At 45.3% G+C, this 20354-nt stretch overlaps 1 protein-coding gene across 1 annotated transcript in view; it reads right to left on the bottom strand.

Moving 5' to 3' along the window:
• Positions 1–504: 504 nt before the first annotated feature.
• Positions 505–20354, bottom strand: part of LOC137526156 (intelectin-1a-like) — a 52555-nt gene continuing 32705 nt past the window's right edge. Inside the window, exons 5-7 of the mRNA XM_068247376.1 lie at positions 7833–7953; positions 5427–5533; positions 505–949 (exon numbers count right to left, since the gene is read on the bottom strand). Of these exons, the coding sequence (XP_068103477.1) occupies positions 797–949; positions 5427–5533; positions 7833–7953 (381 nt within the window). The 3' untranslated portion in view covers positions 505–796. The remainder of the gene's footprint in view (positions 950–5426; positions 5534–7832; positions 7954–20354) is intronic.

The raw sequence follows: 20354 nt of genomic DNA, 5'->3' as shown, positions 1-20354 counted from the left end.
AGGGCTGTATTGTATTATAAAGGAGTAGTGGCACCTTATTAACTTTTACTAACAATGAAAAGTAGGAGTGTGACCTGGTCTATAAAGATTGACCAGCACTTATACTCTAAAGGTGGCCATACATCAGGCGACTTGGTGGCCGTTCGACCACCCGATGCAATTATTATATTCAAATGAAAATCACCACCGCCAAGTGCATTCCCGATCCACGATGCAACCAATTTCAGGTTGAAATTAGTTGCATAAATCGTTTGGACATGATGTCATACACGTGTCCACGTTACACGGGCAACCAAGTGGGGCATGTTTATGGAGGAAGGTCTCAGGCAAGGCAGTGGTGGACAAGCGGCGGACGTGGACAGGTAAGTATAGTGCGCTAGGCACTGGAGGGCACATCTGCAATTGGGGGGACAGCGTCAAGCCAGCAAGGCAGTGGATGCGGGGTCACAATGCTGATTCCCGATCGATTTCAGCATGAAATTGATCAGGAATTGGCCTGGGGTGAATGAGCATGAAACAGATTTCTCTCCGATCAGATTGGATCAGAGAGATTTGTCTCCCGGTCGATTTGCCCATACATTGTCCGATGTATGGGAATCTTAACTCTATCGGTTCAATGATCTAGGTCATTGCATGGCAGACAAAGACAACATTTGGTAGAAGAGAGAAACCAGAAACAATCATGCAGGATATTAGTGAGCTACATGGGAAACTAAAGTGGTTTTGAGTACTCCCTACATTTGCATTAACAGCAGGAAAATATAACAGGAAAATACAATCAGTGTTGCCTGGGAGCTCAGCGATAGAAGATCAGGACAGCAGATTCAGTTAATTCCTTGCTTGCACTTGATGCATAGTGTGTCCCAACACCATCCCAGTCAAATGCTGGGAAGTCTCCGCACTGCTTGGGGCTGGCCTCTGGGAAGTATCCGCCCCCTCCAATGCAGACCTGTATTATGAAAGGAAAAGTTGCACATTGATAATTATATATGACACAGAACTGAAATATGAAGGCTGCCATTGTTGACTTCTTTCTGAAAATGCATTCAGTCTGACTGTTTCTGGTTTCAGTGCAGTGGTGTACCTACCATAGGGCTGCAGGTGCTCACAGCACCGGGGGTGTAGCCATGGTTAGGGGTGCCGCTGTGGTGCTCAGCCACTGTGTTTTTTCCACCTGGGACCTTTTTTCATAGTTTGGGCAACATTCGGGAAAATAACAGCAGGCAGTGCAGGGGACTGTACTACTTCCTGCACTAGATGTAGCACCCCTCCCCCTTCCTCTCCCATGGACAATGGGCTCAATTCTGGTAGCATTTAGTAAATAATTACCTCATGGAATTGGGTCTACCTCATGAGGGAAATCAACTTTTGAATTCTGGTAGTTTAAGTAAAGTTTTACCTCATGTAATTTCATGAGGTAATTCATGTGGTAATTTTCTACTAAAAATGTGTGGTATTTAGAAGTGAAATACCTCACACTTGAATTCTGAAGTGAAATAAGGTGTGTGTTTGCATGTCTTTTACCTCACATAATTAGACCTACCTCTACCACATGATAAATGCAGTGCTGTGACAGAATTGTGATATCTGTCACATAACATGGAGCCTTTTCAGCTTGTTCTTTGTTCCGACCCCCCCCTCCCGACCCCCAGCCTCTAAAAGTGCTCCGATCTACCACCCCCCACCCCTAAAACAGTGCTGTCCAACTTCGGAGGGCCATTTTTTTTCCAGACCACATGGTGGAGGGCCGGCCACCCCCCACCCCAAGAAAAAAAAATAATGTGGTTAAGTGGGCCCCACAGGGCCCCTCTAGCCCAAGGGCTCTGATGCGGTCGCTACCTCTGCACCCCCTAATGCTACGCCACTGAGTGTCCCCAGCATTGTTAAGACAGGTATTATGTGTCCCCAGCAGTGGCGTACCTAGGGCATTTGACACTGGGTGCTGGGTATTAAATGACCCCCCCCCCCCAAAAAAAAAGGAAAGGAGTGTGTGGCGTGCTGAGCATGCCACGGCCGGTAATGCCAGGAATGGGTGCCCCCCGTATAGGTAGCATGGAATAGTTGCCCCCAGTATAGGTAGCCTAGAATAGTTGACTCCCAGTACAGGTAGCCTAGAATAGTTGCCTCCATTATAGGTAGCCTGGAATGGTTGCCCCCATTATAGGTAGCCTGGTGTAGGAAGAAGTCATAGATGAAAATGAGAGAGTGAGGGCCTGAGGTTAGAGTGAGTGTTAGGGATGATCAATGAGATCAATTTTTTCCGAATTGATGCAAGTTTATGCAAGTTATTATGCACATATATGCAGCTTGAAAATAGACCAATCAGTTTAAACCCAGGTTGAAATTGATTGGTTCATTTTCAAACTGCATATATTTGCATAAAAGTTTGCATCAATTTGCATCAACTCGGAAAAAATTGTATCTCATTGATCATCCCTAGTGAGTGTGCAGAGAGTGTGGGCCTGAAGGGAGAGTGAGTGTTGAGAGTGAGGGGATACAATTAGAGTGAGTTGTCCCAGTATTGGTTATCCAGCTATAGGTGCCACAGTATAGGTAGGCCTACTATAGGTGCTGCAGTAAAGGTAGGTCTGCTATAGGTGCCACAGTAGAGGTAGGTCTGCTATAGATGCTGCAGTATAGGTAGACGGTGGGACGGTAGGCAGATAGGTAGACGGGTAGGCAGTTAGGTAGCAGGGTAGGCAGATAGGTAGACAGTGGGAGGGTAGGCAGATAGGTAGCCGGGTGGGAGGGTAGGCAGATAGGTAGCTGGGTGGCAGGGTAGACAGATGGGTGGCAGGGTAGGCAGATAGGTAGCTGGGTGGAAGGGTAAGCAGTTAGGTAGCCGGGTGGGAGGGTAGGCAGTTAGGCAGCCGGGTGGGAGGGTAAGTAGATGGGTAATTTAGTGGGGTAGGGGCCCGACTCCTATCCTCCCTGCCTCACCTCGGGGTCCCTCCTCCTATTATGAGCGGCGGGAGAGCGGCATATACAGCAGGCTCCGGCGGGGTTATCAGACGCTAGATGTCCAGCTCCCTCCCGGGCTACGGTGTCTCCTCTGTATGCCGCTCGCAATACACCAGGAAGCAGTGCAAGCGGCATACAGAGGAGACAGCGTAGCCCAGGAGGCAGCTGGACATCTAGCGTCTGATTACCCCGCCAGAGCCTGCTGTATATGCCGCTCTCCTGCCGCTCATAATAGGAGGGGGGACCCCGAGGTAAGGCAGGGGGGGATCGGAGTCAGGCCCCAGGGGTAAGGGGGGAAAAAATGTGGTGAATCCCGGGCCCGAACATTTCAAAAATCCAGGAGGACCTGTCCAGGCAAAAGAGGACGTAATTTAGTTATTTTAAGTGAATAGTGGCTGGATGTGGGGAGGGACTATATATATTGGCTATATGTGGGGTAGGGAGTGGCTGGCTATATACACTAGCTATTCACAGGGGGAATATTGTTATAAACTCTTGCTGTATACAGTGGGGGGGGGGGGTTGCACTACATATGTATATAGTGGGCCAATATATACATATGTAGTGCAACCCCCCCTTTATACACCAAGAGTTTATAACAATATTCCCCCTGTGAATAGCTAGTGTATATAGCCAGCCACTCCCTCCCCCACATATAGCCAATATATATAGTCCTTCCCAACACCCAGCCACTAAGTGTCCCAATTTGCCCCCCCCCCCACCCGATGCCCAGCCACTGTTTAATTAAAAAAGACTAAATGTGCTACGATCACCCTCCCCCCTCCCCCCCCCCCCCCCGCAAACTCCCTCCGGACGTCCGGCTACTATTTAATTGAAGAAACTAAATTGGTCCAAATAGTAAAGCCCCCTCCCGACACCCCCGGCCCCCGCTTGATCCCCCTGTGTGCAGTGAGATGGGCGTCAGTAGTACTACTCACCGGCATGGCTCTCTCCAGACGCGCACCCTTCTCCTCTGTATAGAGGAGGAGGGTGCGCGATCAATGCTGGAGAGAGCCATGGCAGTGAGTAGTACTACGGATGCCCACCTCACTGCACACAGGGGGAATGGGGATCAAGCGAGGGGCGGGGGTGTCGGGCGGACGGCTTTACTATTCGGACCAATGTAGTGGCTTCAAATAAAAACACCGGACGTCCAGAGGCAGTGTGCGGGGGGGGGGGGGGGGGGTGTGGATATTACGATCGTAGCACATTTAGTCTTTTTTAATTAAACAGTGGCTGGGCATCAGGAGTGACCGCGGGGGGGGGGGGGGGTAGGGAGGGGGATAGCAAAGTGGGACACTTATTGGCTGGGCGCCGGGAGGGTGTGTGGGTGGGGGGAGGATCGAGGTGGCCCCTGCATGTAACAGTCGAGAAAATACCTCACTGATTGCTACTCACTTTTCCCCCTGTGTCGGTAATTTAGCGTACGTCATCCGCAGGCAGGAAAATGTACCCGAATTTAACAAAGAGAAAAAAAAAACTAATGAGGTATTTTCCCGACTGTTATTTGTATACGCCAAACCCCTACCAGAATTGAGCCCAATGTGTCTCCTCGCTTGCTACACACAGCCTGCAGTGAGTGAATGTGCAGAGCAGCAGCAGAGAGAATGATGATTGCTGTGCTGCAGCTGAGGCATTAGCAGGGAGAGGTGGCAGGATGTGTTTAGTGCTTCAGAAGTTGCCTGCAAAGCCGGGACAAGGTCCTCCAGCACCCAAGGCTGAGGCATCAAAATTCACCCCTCCCACCCCAGCCGTAACACACTGATTGATATTAATTAAATGAAGTATCAGATAGCGCTTCTAGAGAGCCTTACACACACTGCACTATATATATATAATATAATATATATATATAATATAATTTTTTTTCTCTGAGGAATTGGGATCACCTTAATCAGATTTAGCAGCTGTCACCAGTGGCGCAACACTTCAAACTCTATATCCATGATATTAATTAATATTACTGATTAAGATTTGCCGCAGGGCCCCCAGCCCCCCCCCCCCCCAACACCTTACCTAGTTACCTGGGTTGTAGTCACTGCCATGCATCCCCTTTTCTTATTTCTCTCTGCTTTAAACACAATAGGGCAATGATAGCTGAGTGAGTTGTGCGCCCCTCCTACACTTTGCCCTAAGGCTGGAGCCTCTCTCGCCTGAGCCTCTCTTGCCTGAGCCTCTGCCTAGGACCGGCCCTGCCCCAACAAGTCCTTGTCAAATACCTTGGGGGTGGAGGAGATTCAAGGCTCAGCAACAGTAAACTAGAAGACAGCCTGGAAAGCCTCTATTGGATCCAGAGGCTTTCCTTGTCTTAGGTAAGTATGTATTTTTTAACCCAAAGTTCGCCTTGGGCACACTTTATAGGTTCTGTCATATAAAACATCTTGTGCCTTACACATGTTACAAATGAACACATACTTACTGCATAACACTATTTATATTTTCCTTGATCACAATAATATACTTACATGTTCTGTATTGCAGCCATTGGTGATCTTCATTCCCGGACACAATGCCATAGCTGCCCTTTCATTGTTAAATACTCGGAACTGTATAAATCCAGTGGTCACTTCCCCTACAGAAGGGAGTATAGCTTTGGTATATTGTATATCTTTGCATTAAACAAACTACAGATAGCAAGTTGTAAAAGTGAAATACGAATATGTAATATTTAATAATGAAGATTCAAAATAATTTATAATGTCATAGTTTACATAGACTCAATAAGTCCTCAAATCATCCAATAATGGTTACATTTGATGGGTTCTTATAAAGTACAGGGATCATGTGCTGGAGGCATGGAAGGAGGTTGATTTTGTCTCTTTTATGCATGCTGAATACAGGCTGGCCATGTTGTCCAGGCTGCCAGTTCTAACAAGTCTATGCTAAGTGTTGGAATCTTAAAGTTGGACTCAAACTGCCGATTGAGAAACTGATTTAGCTATCTTACCAAAAACTGTATCGTACTGGACTGAAATCATCGCAATCTCAGATCTGCACATGATTTTCTGTTGGCCTCCTCTAGAATTACCTCTTCACATTCACGTTTACAAGATTTTGCACGCGCTTCACCCCTCCTCTGGAATGCTCTCCCACAACACATTCACTCGCCAACCTTTGTTAATTTTCAACGCTTTCTAAAAACTCACTTGTTCCAACAAGCATATGCTCTACCTTAGGCCACTTCCCCTTTGTCCTAAGATCAAATTGCACTTGTACTAGATCTCCTTAAACACACTGCCTCTATATGTTTATTCTATACTACCCCACCTTTTGTTTCCCCCCATTCCTTTTGATTGTAAGCTCACAAGGGCAGGACTTTCTCCCCCTTTTATGTCATGGAATTCATTATACATTTTAATCATCATGTTACTTTTATCACTGTTATTACCAATTCTGTATTTTGTATCATTTTTGTATTTTGTATCCAACTATGTATTTTGTATATTGGTGTACGTCGTTTTATTATTATGTACCCCGTGTTCATTTCATACTTTGCACAGCGCCACAGAGTATGTTGGCATTTTATAAATCAACAATAATAATAATAATACTAATAATAATATTATAAACCATTAGCCCAAACAAAGACTGAAGTATTTTTGGTCACCATAGCTCCCAACTGTTCTTTTGTCAGAAGGACAGCCCCTCTTTGGGAACCAAATCCCTGTGTCCCTCTTTATTCCTCATTTGTCCGTCTTTTTGGACGTGCTGGCTACTCGCTTCCAACTGTTCTGCCCCGCCGGCTACATGCGGGCTTTCCTGGGCCTGATGGATGCAGATTGGCACACCATGAGTAGCTCAGATCGCTACCCACAGTATGCTGACAGACATCCATCAGTCCCAGGGAAGCCCACACAAGCAGAAAAAGCAGAGCCGGTGGCGCAGAGCAGCTAGAAAATTCTCTACTGCATGGACGAGCCTGACCCGTCCATACCAATTACTGGAAATTTTAGCTGGATGAGCCAGGCTTGTCCATACTGCTAGGGGGTTTAATTGATATATTTCTTATTTTCAAATGTTAATATGAACAGATCAGGGACAAGGTCCTCTAGCACCCAAGGCTGAGACACCAAAGTGCGCCCTTACATCCCTCCCACCCCAGCCGTCACACACTGATTGCTATTAGACTAAGAGGGCCACAGGGCCCACAACACCTTAATATCTAGTTATCTGGCTTGCAGTCCCTGCTATGTATCCCTTTTTCTTACTTCTTTCTGCTTCATACACAATTAGGAATGACAGCTGAATGAATTGTGCGCCCCCTCCTACACTGCGCCCTGAGGCTGGAGCCTCTCCAGCCTATGCCTCGGCCCGGCCCTGAATATGAAGAAAAATAAATAAGGAAAAAAAGGACCAGAGTGATTTGAATGATCAAACTACATATTTTTCTTATGAAATCTTTATGGTATGCGTGACTAGGGGTGTGGTGGGGCCGTGAGTAGGGGTGGGGGAAGGACGTGGCTTAAAAGGATACGTAAGTGAAAAAAAAAAGATTTTAAATTACCTGGGGCTTCCTGGTACCCGACTGCATGAAGATACCGGAAAAATTTAAAGAAGATCCAGGAGGCAAAGGATGGCCCCGAGGGAGCGATCAGGCCGGAGGGGGCTGGAGGAAGCCCCAAGTATGTATGATGTTTTTGTCTTGTCATCTCAGGTACACCCTAAGTAAAAATTGAATGGTACATACCAGGGTTTACGACTCCTGTATCTCAACCTGAGAGTCATATATTTTGATATGCGGCCTAGACCCTCTTGACACAAAATTTTCACTTGACATTTCTCTCAAAAGGCCTAGCATCATATTCATCTCCATGAATCTACTTGACAGTATACTTTTGATGTAAGAAAGAAAACCATATGTGCAAACTTACTCATTATAAGAGGTGCATTCAGTCTAGCTGTTTCCTCTGCACTTCCCTGATCATAAATGACTGGAGCAGAAGGTCCATTGTCGATGGGACATGTCCCAACATTGTACTTCACGGGGAATTTCTAGAAGATAAAAAATATTCCTCCTAAATTAAAATATAACACACATTGATTATTTCTAATTACTACCGATAACTGAGGAACACTGATTATACCTCGACACTGAAACTCTGTTCCAAACAATAACTAAAGCTGCATACATGCGCTGGTGGAAGAATAAAGTGTGTACGGGTTTCTCCTTAAAAATCTGAGGTCGTACTTTTTCTCTTTAGCCCTCCTGCCGGAGGCCACTCTGTCTGGGTAGAGTCATTCCTCCTCCCTCTCCATACCAACAGACACATTTTGGCCTCAATTCACTAAGCTTTATCAAACACTTTATCAAACGTTTGATCTTTTACTTCATGGGTAAAATCTAATTTTGAATTCACTAAGGTGTTATAGATTTGTTGAACGTTTTAGTGATACAACATTCAATAAATATCTAACACCTTACTGAATTCAAAATAAGATTTTAACCATGAGGTAAATTATCAAACATTTGATAAAGTGTTTGATAAAGCTTAGTGAATTGAGGCCATTGTTCTACTAAAAGTGTCGGTACAGTGCTTGGCTCCTGAACAGTCTCCAAAGGGACTGATCCCTTCAGTGTATTTTATGTCTAAGCTCCACTAGCAACCCTAGTTGCATACATACCTTTCGTATTCTTAGTTACAGCTCCTGCTACTCTCATTAGAAATTGACCCATTTCACTGCCCATTTTTCTAAGTGAATCTCTGAAATTCATGAAAATGACCCCTTTCACGGCCTATTTTTCTAAGTGAGTCTCTGTGAATTTCATACGGCACTGACTGAGTGTTTGACAATCAACATTGCTGATCAGAGGCATCACTAGAGTTGGTGTCCTCCCTCCAACCGCACCAGGCTGAACAAAACCAATAACACTTTTTTTTTTTTTGCAACAATGTTGCTTGTTACTGATATTTGATATGAATGGGGTTGGAAAGTGGTTTTACTAGACCCAGTGCCACCATCAGAAATTTTGGGGCACCTCACACATCATCAAGACTGACCCCCCTGAAACCACCCACTGGCTGCTGTCCCCGCCCACTAGTTACCCCACCCATGTCTGCCATTGAGTGCTTTCATAGTATAGGATTAAGGATACCTTAGTGGAAAATAAAATGAAAAAGGGGAAGCAGGCATGTTTAGTGGGCTCTTCTCATGCCCACCGCTCCCCCATTCTCCTTCGTCCCCTTCCATTAGTTAGTAGCGACCCCGCAAACTTACTTCCGGGTCAGGGTGGTTGCGGCTTACTGCTCAGGCTTTGCCCAGGGAAGCGTATCCTTGTATGTGAATGCAGCTGGGAGTTCCCTGCGCAGGCGCACTATGTAGTTGGTGGTGAACTGGCACCCTCGTTTTTTTTTAGTTTACCTATTTTGAGTTTATTATGAAAAATTGAAAAATATGTTATTTATGAAAATTGAAAAAATATGTTAACCACTTTGTCCTCCTTGACGTATAAAAACGTCAAGGAGGACAGGCGCTCCCGCGGCCGATCGCGCGCGTGCACGCGCACTCCCGGCCGCGGAGTCGGTAGCCACGGAATCAATTTATCGGGCTATGGAGCCCGATCATTGATTCCTCTCCCCTGCTGAAAAAGCGACAGCTTCTCTCGGAAGCTTCGCTCTTTCTGAAGCTGTGTCTCTCTAAGCGTACATTGTACGCTTAGAGTGACGTCATGTAAAAAAAATCGAGATTGCCATCTTGTGGCCAAAAAGTAAAACTACAAGAAAATCCTCAAAAACATTACAATACACCAATATTTCCCCAAATTAAACACTTTTATATCCCACCCTCCCAAAAATGCCCACATAAAATGTTTAATAAAAAAAAACAAAAAAAAACATTACTATAAAAAAAAAAAACATAAATATTTACCTAAGGGTCTAAACTTTTTAAATATCTATGTAAAGATGAAATATTTCTCTCTATTTTTTTTTTATAAGCTTGTAAATAGTGATGTATGCAAAACGGAAAAAATGCTCTTTTATTTCCAAATAAAATATTGTCGCGATACATTGTGATAGGGACATAATTTAAATGGTGAAATAACCGTGACAAATGGACAATAACAATACGTGGGTTTTAATTATGGAGGCATGTATTATTTTAAAACTATAATGGCCGAAAACTGACAAATAATGAATTTTTTCATTTTTTTTCTTATTCTTCCTGTTAAAATGCATTTACAGTAAAGTGGCTCTTAGCAAAATGTACCCCCCAAAGAAAGCCAAATTGGTGGCGGAAAAAACAAGATATAGATCAGTTCATTGTGATAAGTAGTGATAAAGTTATAGGCTAATGAATGGGAGGTGAACATTGCTCGGATGCATAAGCTGAAAACGACTGAGATGTTAAGTGGTTAATTATGATGATGAAAATAGAAAAAAAAACCGGGGAAGGCGACAGGCGGCACCATTTTATTTGAGGTCTTCTATTGACCATTTTATGCGCGCTACTTTTTCGGGGTTCCCAGTGCACGGGCCCCGTATGTGAGTTTTCCTTTATCCTTGTTTTTAATTGTTTTACTTGTTATGTAATAAAGACGGTTTACACTTAGATGTACCGTACATCTCTTTCATGTCACTATCCTACTGGACTCCCCTTTGGTGAGTCTCTGCGATCTCAGGATATCTACTATATTCCGGAGGAATCTGTAGTGTGCAACATCGCTGGTGAAACGACAGCATTTGAAAGTTCTGCGGACCACCTATCAAACTCGTTTACAACCTTATAATGTGGGTTGTTGGAATCTGGTAATCCTTGCTTCTTTACCCTTTTGTTCGAAGATCCTGTATACCAAAAAATGATGAAAGCTGTATTACTATAGACCTGCGCTGACTTTATATATTCAATTCCATAGCTAATACCTGCCAACGAGCGCTGACCTGTACAGTGCCATAAAGAACTTGTGCTGTGTACAAACACCTGTGCCTTCACAAGTTGGGAATGTGAAAGCAATCTCTAATCCAACAAAATTGAGAGGCATAGCACTGAACATTTAGCCGTAGATAAATTACAAGCTTGAAGGAGAGCTGTGGGGAGTGGACATTCCCCTGAAAAATCTGATGATGATCGGAATGGAGTTCCCGTTTGGTGACAGGCTCTGTGGCCAGCATAAATCCTTGCCTGACCCACTGCTACTCCTGTGTAGCCTTTCAGCTTTCACATCATGAGATTATAGATGGCTTGAAGCTGTACATTGTGGCCGCTCTCCAGAAATACAGCGAGGTAAATCATGCTCTGCCAGAGAAGATTGTGGTGTATCGAGATGCAGTGTCAGATGTACAGCTCAGTATAGTGCAGAATTATGAGATCCCGCAGTTACAGACCTGCTTTGGTACTTTTGAAAATGATTCCCCTCGCATAATTGTCATCGTAGTGCAGAAAAGGATCAGCACCAATCTGTACTGCTCCGCGTCTGGAGCACTTGTCAATCCTGCTCCTGGTACCGTCGTGGACCGCATTGTCACCATCACCAACTGCGAGTGGGTGATTTCTTCCTGCTCTCCCACCATGTCAGGCAAGGATGTGGCATTCCCACTCACTCACTATATATTTGTAATGAACACTGCAAACTTCAGCCCTGACCATCTACAAATGTTGACTTTCAAATTGTACCACATGAACTGGAACTGGCCTGGGTCCATCCGAGTGGCAGCACCCTGCAAAAATGCCCACAAGCTGGCTTTCCTGTCTGGGCAGTTCCTTCACCATGAGCCTTTCATTCATATGTGTGATAAGCTCATCTTTCTGTAAGTGTTGGGAACAACCGGAATTGTTTCCTTCCCATTGCCCACACAATTACATTGCACTGAATAGCCTTCCCGTTTGTTTTTATTGTTCTGGTCAGGGCGGTGGTGTGACCTCCGCTAACAGTTCCACCACTTTGCGCTTAAAGCTAGGGTCCAGTAGCATTGCCATTCAATACAAGTCGTTCTCCTTTAACCATTTTTATACGGAGGTCCCTTCCTCAACAGGCAGGACAGCATGAAAGACACCATTAGAGCAAGGATGGATGCCGAGATAGCCAGCTCCTCTTCCCGACTGAGGTCACAAAGAGGTCTCCTCCTCCCCCCAGACCCTCAGCGTTCTGCCTGTTGACACAGAGCTATGCAATAGTGCAAACACAATACAGTTATAACAGAAGCCCTGGAGCTCCACCATGTTAACTAGCTATGCAACCATGCAGCCACGTGATATTGGGAGGTAACCGCTCTGTAAGGCCCTTAGCTGTGCCGGTGCTGCATGTGCACTCAAATGAATGGACCAGCTTCGGCGTTATTTATAAATGTACACACATCCATGTGTGTAGTGACGCCTTACTAAGATATATGAAGTAGTGTAACATCCTGTAACGATTGCGGAATTATTTCCGTGGTTAGCGCACAAGATGCGCGCTGACACTGCGGAAATCCTCCACAAGCGTGTAATTAAACAGAACCAGCTATGGTGCTATGCCCCTGTAGAGGGAAATTCCCACCGGCAGATGGAGCTGTGGAGTGCAGAGGAACACAGCCTCTGCCCTGCCACAGATGCCAGATGGGAATTGTACAAGTTTAAGCAATGCAGGGCAAGATAGCCCTTAGAGAGAGAGAGCGCAGAGACAGAATGTATGTGTGTCCACCAATCTAGTCGCCACCCAGCGATGGTGAACACACAACAGCGGAAACACAGTGGGAATGCAATCGCAAGAGTGGCGATTGCCAATGTATGTGTGTCCACCAATCTAGTCGCCACCCAGCGATGGTGAACACACAACAGCGGAAACGAAGTGGGAACGCAATCACAATAGTGTCGATTGCCAATAATGACACAAGACCGAAATAGACAGAGCATAAGTGTAGCAAGAAAGACATAGCAAATAGCAATGATCAGAACATCAAAGAAAATAACAAATGCTAGCTAAACGCGAACTCCAAACTCATTTGCAACAGCGAACGCGTTAAAAACACGATCACCCCACGTTAGGCGCACAGTGATAAGCGTGCAACCCTAACTAACCAATGTAACACAAACACGAAATAGAGAACGCGAACGCTTGCTAAACGGTACCTCACCGAGCCTACAGCAAGCGTTCGTACCAGACAAGACAGAGAGAAGGAGTAGCCAGCAGCAACCGCAGCTCTGGCCTACACTCCCAGACAGAGCACAGAAGGAACCACCGCTGCTAATGCTAGAGCGGATGCGATCCAGACAGACAAACAGATGAATCAACCAGTAGCAACCTCTGCTCTGGCTTGCACCCCTAAGACGGAGCACAGACAGAACGATTTTCTGTCGACCGCCGCTGGCAACAAGACAATCGCAACAGATAAACAGTACAAGGCAAAACAGATAATACAACCTGACTGCGCTAGAAGGGATGCCTAGTGCAGTCCCAAGGAATTACTCTAAAATAATCTTAGCAAACAATAGCAAAGGCTGATACTCCAGGTGAGTTAGCAGGAACAAACCATCATGACCAGCAGGGAATTTTGGGAAGAAATGGTTTTTATACTGCAAGCCATCAGAGGAAGCAGCTAAGCAATTTGCATGACAATTGGATGCAAATTCCTCCCCAGAACAGCAACTCTGCAGCTTGCAGAGTGGAGACAGGTCTCTTTTCCAGGGACCTGCCACACTCAGATTTACAAAATGGTCAAACAGCTGTCTTCCTGTGCAAATAGGCTGTTTCCCATCAGGTCCTCTAATTAGTATATACTCAGTGATTGGTTGTTTCTCTGTATATATGTTGGTGTTTTTGTATGTTACTTCAGAACTAGGCAGCATGAAGATGGGCAGGAGCCCGAAACAGTGGACTGTCCTGCCTTAAAGTTATTTTTAAATTTGTATGTCTTTTTCCAATAAAACAGACTAAGCTTTTCTGAAGGTGGTGCGGATCTTTTTCTTCATTTGCTACAGTTTGAGTCCCATGGTGTCCGGGACTATTGGATCTGCACACCTGACCATCTGAAATTGATGGAAGCCAAGCAAGTGCGACTCCATACTCAAAATTACTGCAGACAGCAGAGCAGATCATTACACATCCTTTGCGCCTTCATCTTGTACCAATTATTGTTGTGCATCAGTAAATTCATCACAGGAATGTGTGAATAACTCCTCTGACATCTTAAGTGGAGCGGCTGTGGTGCTAGTAGTAATGGTGGTGGCTGCCGGCTGAGTGGTAAGTACTTGTGGGGTGCCCGAATCAGAGCAGGAGGAGGAAGATACATCATGGTTCTGTGCGGAAGCTGAGGTGTGCTGCTATGTAAAACAGTCAACTACGTCCTCAGAATTTTGGGGGTACATGCCCTCTGAACACTGTGCATTGGTGGAGGGCTGCACAAAATCACACCAGCACGACCTTGAAAAGACCTGTGGGGTGGCCTGTCTCTGCCTGTCATTTTTTCCATATTGGGTATGCAGTAGTACTAACAATATTCAATAGTGGTAGACAGTGTGTGTAATCACAAAGAGGCACACAATCAGTGTCAAATACACAGCAGCTGTGAGTGTGTATCACTGGGCTGTGTACTTTCACACACACGCACAGATATGCAGTTGTGATATTACAATGGTTGTAAAAAGGCGGACGTAAAAGATACTGTAGAACTACAAGGTCCAGCAAATGACTGTGGGCTGTATGCAGTGTGTCACCGACACAGAGAGATAACCTATAGTACATTCAATCGCAAATACAGTTGCAAGCTATGCATTGCTTATGGTAGACAGAGTGCTGGATTGTAATAAAGATAGAGCAGGATACTGTAGAACTACAAGGCCCAGCAAATGACTGCGTGGGTTGTATGCAGTGTGTCACCCACACAGACAGATATCCTATAGTATGCTCAATTACAAATACAGTTGGAAGATATGCACTGCTTATGATAGTGTGCTGGCTTGTAATATAGATAGAACAAGATACTGTAGAACTACAAGACCCAGCAAATGACTGGCCTGTATGCAGTGTGTCACCAACACAGATATCCTATAGTACAATCAATCACAAATACAGTTGCAAGCTAAGCACAGCTTATGATAGACAGTGTGCTGTCTTGTAATAGATAGAAGAGGATAGTAGAACTGCAAGGCCCAGCAATGACTGTGGCCTGGCCTGTATGCAGTGTGTCACCCACACAGACAAATATCCTATAGTATGTTCAATCATAAATACAGTTGCAAGCTATCCATTGCTTATGGTAGAGAGAGTGCTGGCTTGTAATAAAGATAGCACAGGATACTGTAGAACTACAAGGCTCAGCAAATGACTGAGCAATTTGGCAATGAATAGCAAAGCCCCCATACATTGTAGTGACACCAAAGTTTTTGCAACAAATTGCAACATATTTTAAGGAGAATAGTGGGTACAAGTCAAAAAATAATTTTATCAAAAAGACCTTGTAGTTTTTGAGAAAATCGATTTAAAAAATGAGAAGAAAAATGTTTTTTAAACAAAAAATTACAGTTTAACTACCATGTCAATGGGCGTGGCCACGGCGGCAGCCCCAGGACCGCCTAACTCCAATTGGTGTCACGTCCTGGGGCCGGCTACTGCAGGAGATCGTGGGCAGGTTGCGCGACCATCACCTGCTTGGGGGGCGGAGCTCCGTCCTGCCTTCAGTCTCTTCTCACAGCAACTTCTCCACAACATAGCTACCTGTCTTCAGCCATCTTCTTCCTCCCAGGCTTAAATCTGCCTCGCTGCTAGCTCAGCCCCACCCCTCAATGTCAGAGGGGAAGGGAAAGGCGCTCTCTTCTCTGTGCAGTGCCATGTATGCAGAATGACAGGGGCAGCCGGAGCAGACAGCTGATTACCGAAAAACAGCTGATCTGCTGCTGTTGTGCGATATCCGCCTCAGCTCTCCTGCAGCTCACAGGCGGCCTGTGCAGAAATCTGGAAATGTGCATTGGGGGCCCCGGGCCCCTCACTCTAGTGCTAGTTGTCCCCCCGATGGCGGCCCTGCAGACCATGTTTGCCATGGGGTTGGGTGGTTGGATGGGACACCATTGCTAAAGGGTGGATAGGAGGATATTATGGTGATTACCAAGTGGCCCTGGTGGCCTCTGATCTCTATTAGTCAGCTCAACACGGAGCAGCCAGAAGAAGAAGAGCAGGAGGGAGAGGTACATTGACATTATAGTGTCTTTGTATGTCCAGCAACTGGCTCTTAGAGATATCACGAACATAGATTTTTCTGTTTGCGAACGGCGAACGCGAACTTCCACAAATGTTCGCGAACAGGCGAATCTGGCAAACTACCATACACTTCAATGGACAAGAGAATTTTAAAACCTAAAAAGATCACAAAAGTGGCCACAAAAGTGATGAAAAAGTTGTTTCAAGGGGTCTAACACCTGGACAGAGGCATGCCAGAGGGGGATCCATGGCAAAAATCTCATAAAAAATTACGGAGTTAATGCAAAGTTGGGTAGGGTTGCTCGGATAGCTCTGATCACTGTAACGATCTGCTAGTGTGTGAGCACTAGCAGACAGACAAATATCAGACGTTCCCCAACGGTACAAAATCGGCAGGCAATTACAAAGTTAGTAAACAGGCAGAGGTCGGCAACAATCAGATATGCAAAGGTACGGAATCGGCAGGCAAGAGCTAAGTGAGTGTTCAGGCAGAGGTCGTCAACAGATCAGATTGGCAAAGGTACAGAATCGATAGGCAAAGAGTAGGCAGAGAATCAAGCAGAAGTCAAACACAGTATATCAATCAGTAATAATAATAATAGGCTAACTGGTATGGAATCCCCGGGGTCCTGCCGGTTCAAGCCACACAAGGAACTGACTAAGGTCTGAAGCCTTCACTGTGAAGTGTTAGCTAGAGCAGACAGTGAGCAAGTGTCAGAACAGAGCTTAAATAGCCGGGGTAAGCAGGAGAACACACCCCCAAGCCGCTTGGCCAATCAGGAACCGGAGGTGGAGTCCTGCGTGTCAGCTGACAGCTGGTCAGCTGACCTGCTTCCTTAGAGCATAAGAGTAGCGAGGCTAACAGCCTGTGCGTCCACCCTCTTTTACAGTCTGAGTATGATGCGGCCGGATTCCTGCAGGCACGCTGCTGACATCATCCCTGCCAATGCGGCTGGCCGCACCAGAAGCCCCAGATGCGCTGCCAGCGGAGGTAACAGCAACTGAGCTGGTAAGCGCAGGATTACTGACAATCACTAATACGAGTGATCACGAGCATGACTCCGACAATTTCCAAATGGATTCGTGATCACGATCATGAGTAGAAAGGGATATCCAACTCGAGTGCAGTTTTGAGTCGAATAACTGCATGTAATCACTAATCATGAGTTGGTATGCGTGATTAAAAACCTGCCGACTTTAGCGGGTAATAGCAAAGCTCCTTTACATGCTAGAAACACCAAATTTGTAGGTTAAGTTAAGAAGAACAGTGGGAACAAGGGGATTTTTTTTTAAAGACCTTATAGTTTTTGAGAAAATTGATTTTAAAGTTTAAAAGTAAAAAGTATACATTTAAACGCGGTAAATGACAGTTAATATAGCAAACCTAACAGTAGTGTAAATTTACATATATCAAAAAAAGACGGACCCCATGGAAACCCCTCCGTAGCCGCAATGCTTTGGCCAGGGATCACTATACAGCCACAATATGGCTGTATAACGATCCCTGGCATCTTTTCCTATTTTTTAAAACTTTTTCTCTTTTTTTATGTTCAGAGGGTAGGAAATACAAAAAAATGACATGGGGTCCCCCCTCCCGAGCATCTTTAACCCCTTGTCCCCATGCAGGTTGGGATACCCAGATATCTAGAATGCGGAGCCCCGGCTGAGTGGGGCTTCGCACCCTGAGCTATACCAGCCCGCATGGTCTATAGTATGGGGGGCTCCAGATGCCCATCCCACTCCCAGGCGAAATGAGTATAGGGTACAAAGTACCCCTTACCTATTTCCACAAAGGGTTAAATGTAATAAAAACAACGAAAAAAGTCATTTATTAATCTTAATTAACCAGAAATACTTACCTGCACCTTTAAAAAAAAGTTCCCACGTCAATATCCTTGGAAAAGGTCCCATGCCAATATCCTTATCTTGCGATGATCTTGTTACATTGATTGAAGATCTCTGCGCACCTGACGCCACACACCGACCGCTCACCAAGCACAGCTATGCTACACTAAGTATAGCAGAGCTCAAAGCATCTTTGGATATGGCTCCGTTAATGGTCCATGGTCTGTTAATAGACCAATGGGGAGCCTTGGAGCCAAATTCAAAGATGCATTGAGCTCTGCTATACTAAGTATAGCAGAGCTGCGTCTATCTCCATCTCCCTCCGCAGCTTTCCGCTCTCCTCTCCGCACACTGCACCTATCTCCCCCACCTACACTGGCACCCTGGAGCACCCTGATAGGTGTTATGGGTGCTCAAGGGTGCCAGTTTATGTGGGGGCAATTGGTGCAGTGTGCGGGGAGGAGAGCGGAAAGCCACGAAGGGAGACGGAGATAGATGCAACTTTGCTATACTTAGTATAGCAAAGCTGTGCACGGTGAGCGGCGATGTGTGGCTTCAGGTGCACGGAGATGTGATCTCAATGTATCAAAGAAGATCGCAAGATAGAGGATATTGGCGTGGGACCTTTTCCGAGGATATTGGTGTGGGAACTTTTTTTTTTAAGATACAGGTAAGTATTTCTGGTTAATTAAGATCAATAAAGGACTTTACTCATTGTTTTTTATTTTATTTAACCCTTTGTGGAAATGGGTAAGGGGTATTTTGTACCCCTATACTCATTTCTCCTGGGAGGGGGGCTGGCATCTGGGGGTCCCCTTCTTAAAGGGGACTCCCAGATGCCACCATGAACGCCCCCAGGGAGTCGTCACCCCATCTCCTCCTGGGGCACCGGAGGTCGGGAAGAGCCCCTTGTCCATAGATTGGACAAGAGCTTGGGGGAGAGGGGAAGGCTTGACCTCCCAACTCCCCAGAGCCCCCCATACATTGGACCATGCAGGCTTGTTATAGCTCAGGGTGTGAAGACTCATTCGGCCGGGGCTCCGCATTCTGGCTATCCCAGCATGCATGGGGGACAAGGGATTAAAGAGGCTAAGGAGGGAAGACCCCACATCATTTTTTTTTATTTCCCACTGACTTTTTGTCATGTTCAGAGGGTGGGAATTTTTTTTTTTTAAATGACAAGGGGATCCCAAGCCTCTTTAACTCCTTGTCCCTCCTTTATTAATCTTAACCAGAAATACTTACCTGTACCTTTAAAAAAAAGTTCCCACGCTAATACCCTCGGAAAAGGTCCCACGCCAAGATCCTCTATCTTGCAATCTTCAAGTTGATTGAAGATCTCCGCCGACCGCCGCCACCCCCGCCACAGCTCTCAGCTATAAGTAAAGCTTAGAGCGCGTCCTATGTGTACGCTATACCACCAGCTCCCGCTGTCCTCCCTGCCTCCCACACCTGTCACACACACCCATGCTAGCACCCAGTGCACCCATGTAAATTATCACTACACATGGCTGAACAATCTGAACAATGCAATTTCGTATTTGTAAACGAATTGTTGGCTAGTCCCATTGACTTTAGTGGCAGACAAACTTCTAAAAACTTCAGGGCATCTCTTCGGCCACATTTTTTTTAAAAGTGTATAAAGTGTACAGTCAGTGGCATGGCTGCGGTGGATCACAGGTGAAATATTTTGCGAAAAAATATGTATTTTACGCAGAATCTTTTTTTCATGAGTAAATGTCAAAAATCATGTACAGTATATTCTCTATATTTTTCAAATAAAGGTCTATAGAAGGTTGTCACGGTTACCTGCCTAAAATTTGTTATTTGCAGTCACTTTAGCAGAGAGCAGAAATCATTGCAAATGTATGTATTAGTTTTTGAAACTAAAATTTCAACATTTCAAATATTTCAACTGGACGTGCCACATTGCCAACGACTTCACTCTACAGCCACACCATCTTTCCTGCAGTACGGAAAAGAACGTCAGTCCACAAAGAGCCCTGAAATATGTGTCTTTCCAAATTTATGTATAACATTTTTTTTTTAAATGGTTTGTCATCAACATTTTACATTTCAAATATGCCATGTCAAATGGTGTGTAAAACATTTCAGTTGCATCCACTGTATAAGAGGCCTGAAAAATTTGTAGTGCAAAAAACTCCACTCTACAGCCACATCGTCCTTCCTACCCAACAGAAAAAAACACTCAGAGAGGCCTGCAATATTTGTCATTCCAAATTTATGTATCACATTTTTAAAATTGAATGTCACCGAATGTGTTTGCGTTTGCCCCCCTCAGGTGAATACATGAAGTGTTCGACCCACCCCCTACATATCATCATTGAGCTAAACTTTGACCCCTCACCTCACAGTCTGCAGGCACACGGCAGCCAATCAGCCATTCCTCCCCCCTGGACTGCCTCCCCTCCTATCAGAA

This window comes from Hyperolius riggenbachi, chromosome 7 (genome assembly GCF_040937935.1).
Source record: "Hyperolius riggenbachi isolate aHypRig1 chromosome 7, aHypRig1.pri, whole genome shotgun sequence".
NCBI classification, from domain to species: domain Eukaryota; kingdom Metazoa; phylum Chordata; class Amphibia; order Anura; family Hyperoliidae; genus Hyperolius; species Hyperolius riggenbachi.
The sequence above is the reverse complement of the archived record's forward strand: the minus strand, read 5'-3'. Positions and strand labels throughout refer to the sequence as shown.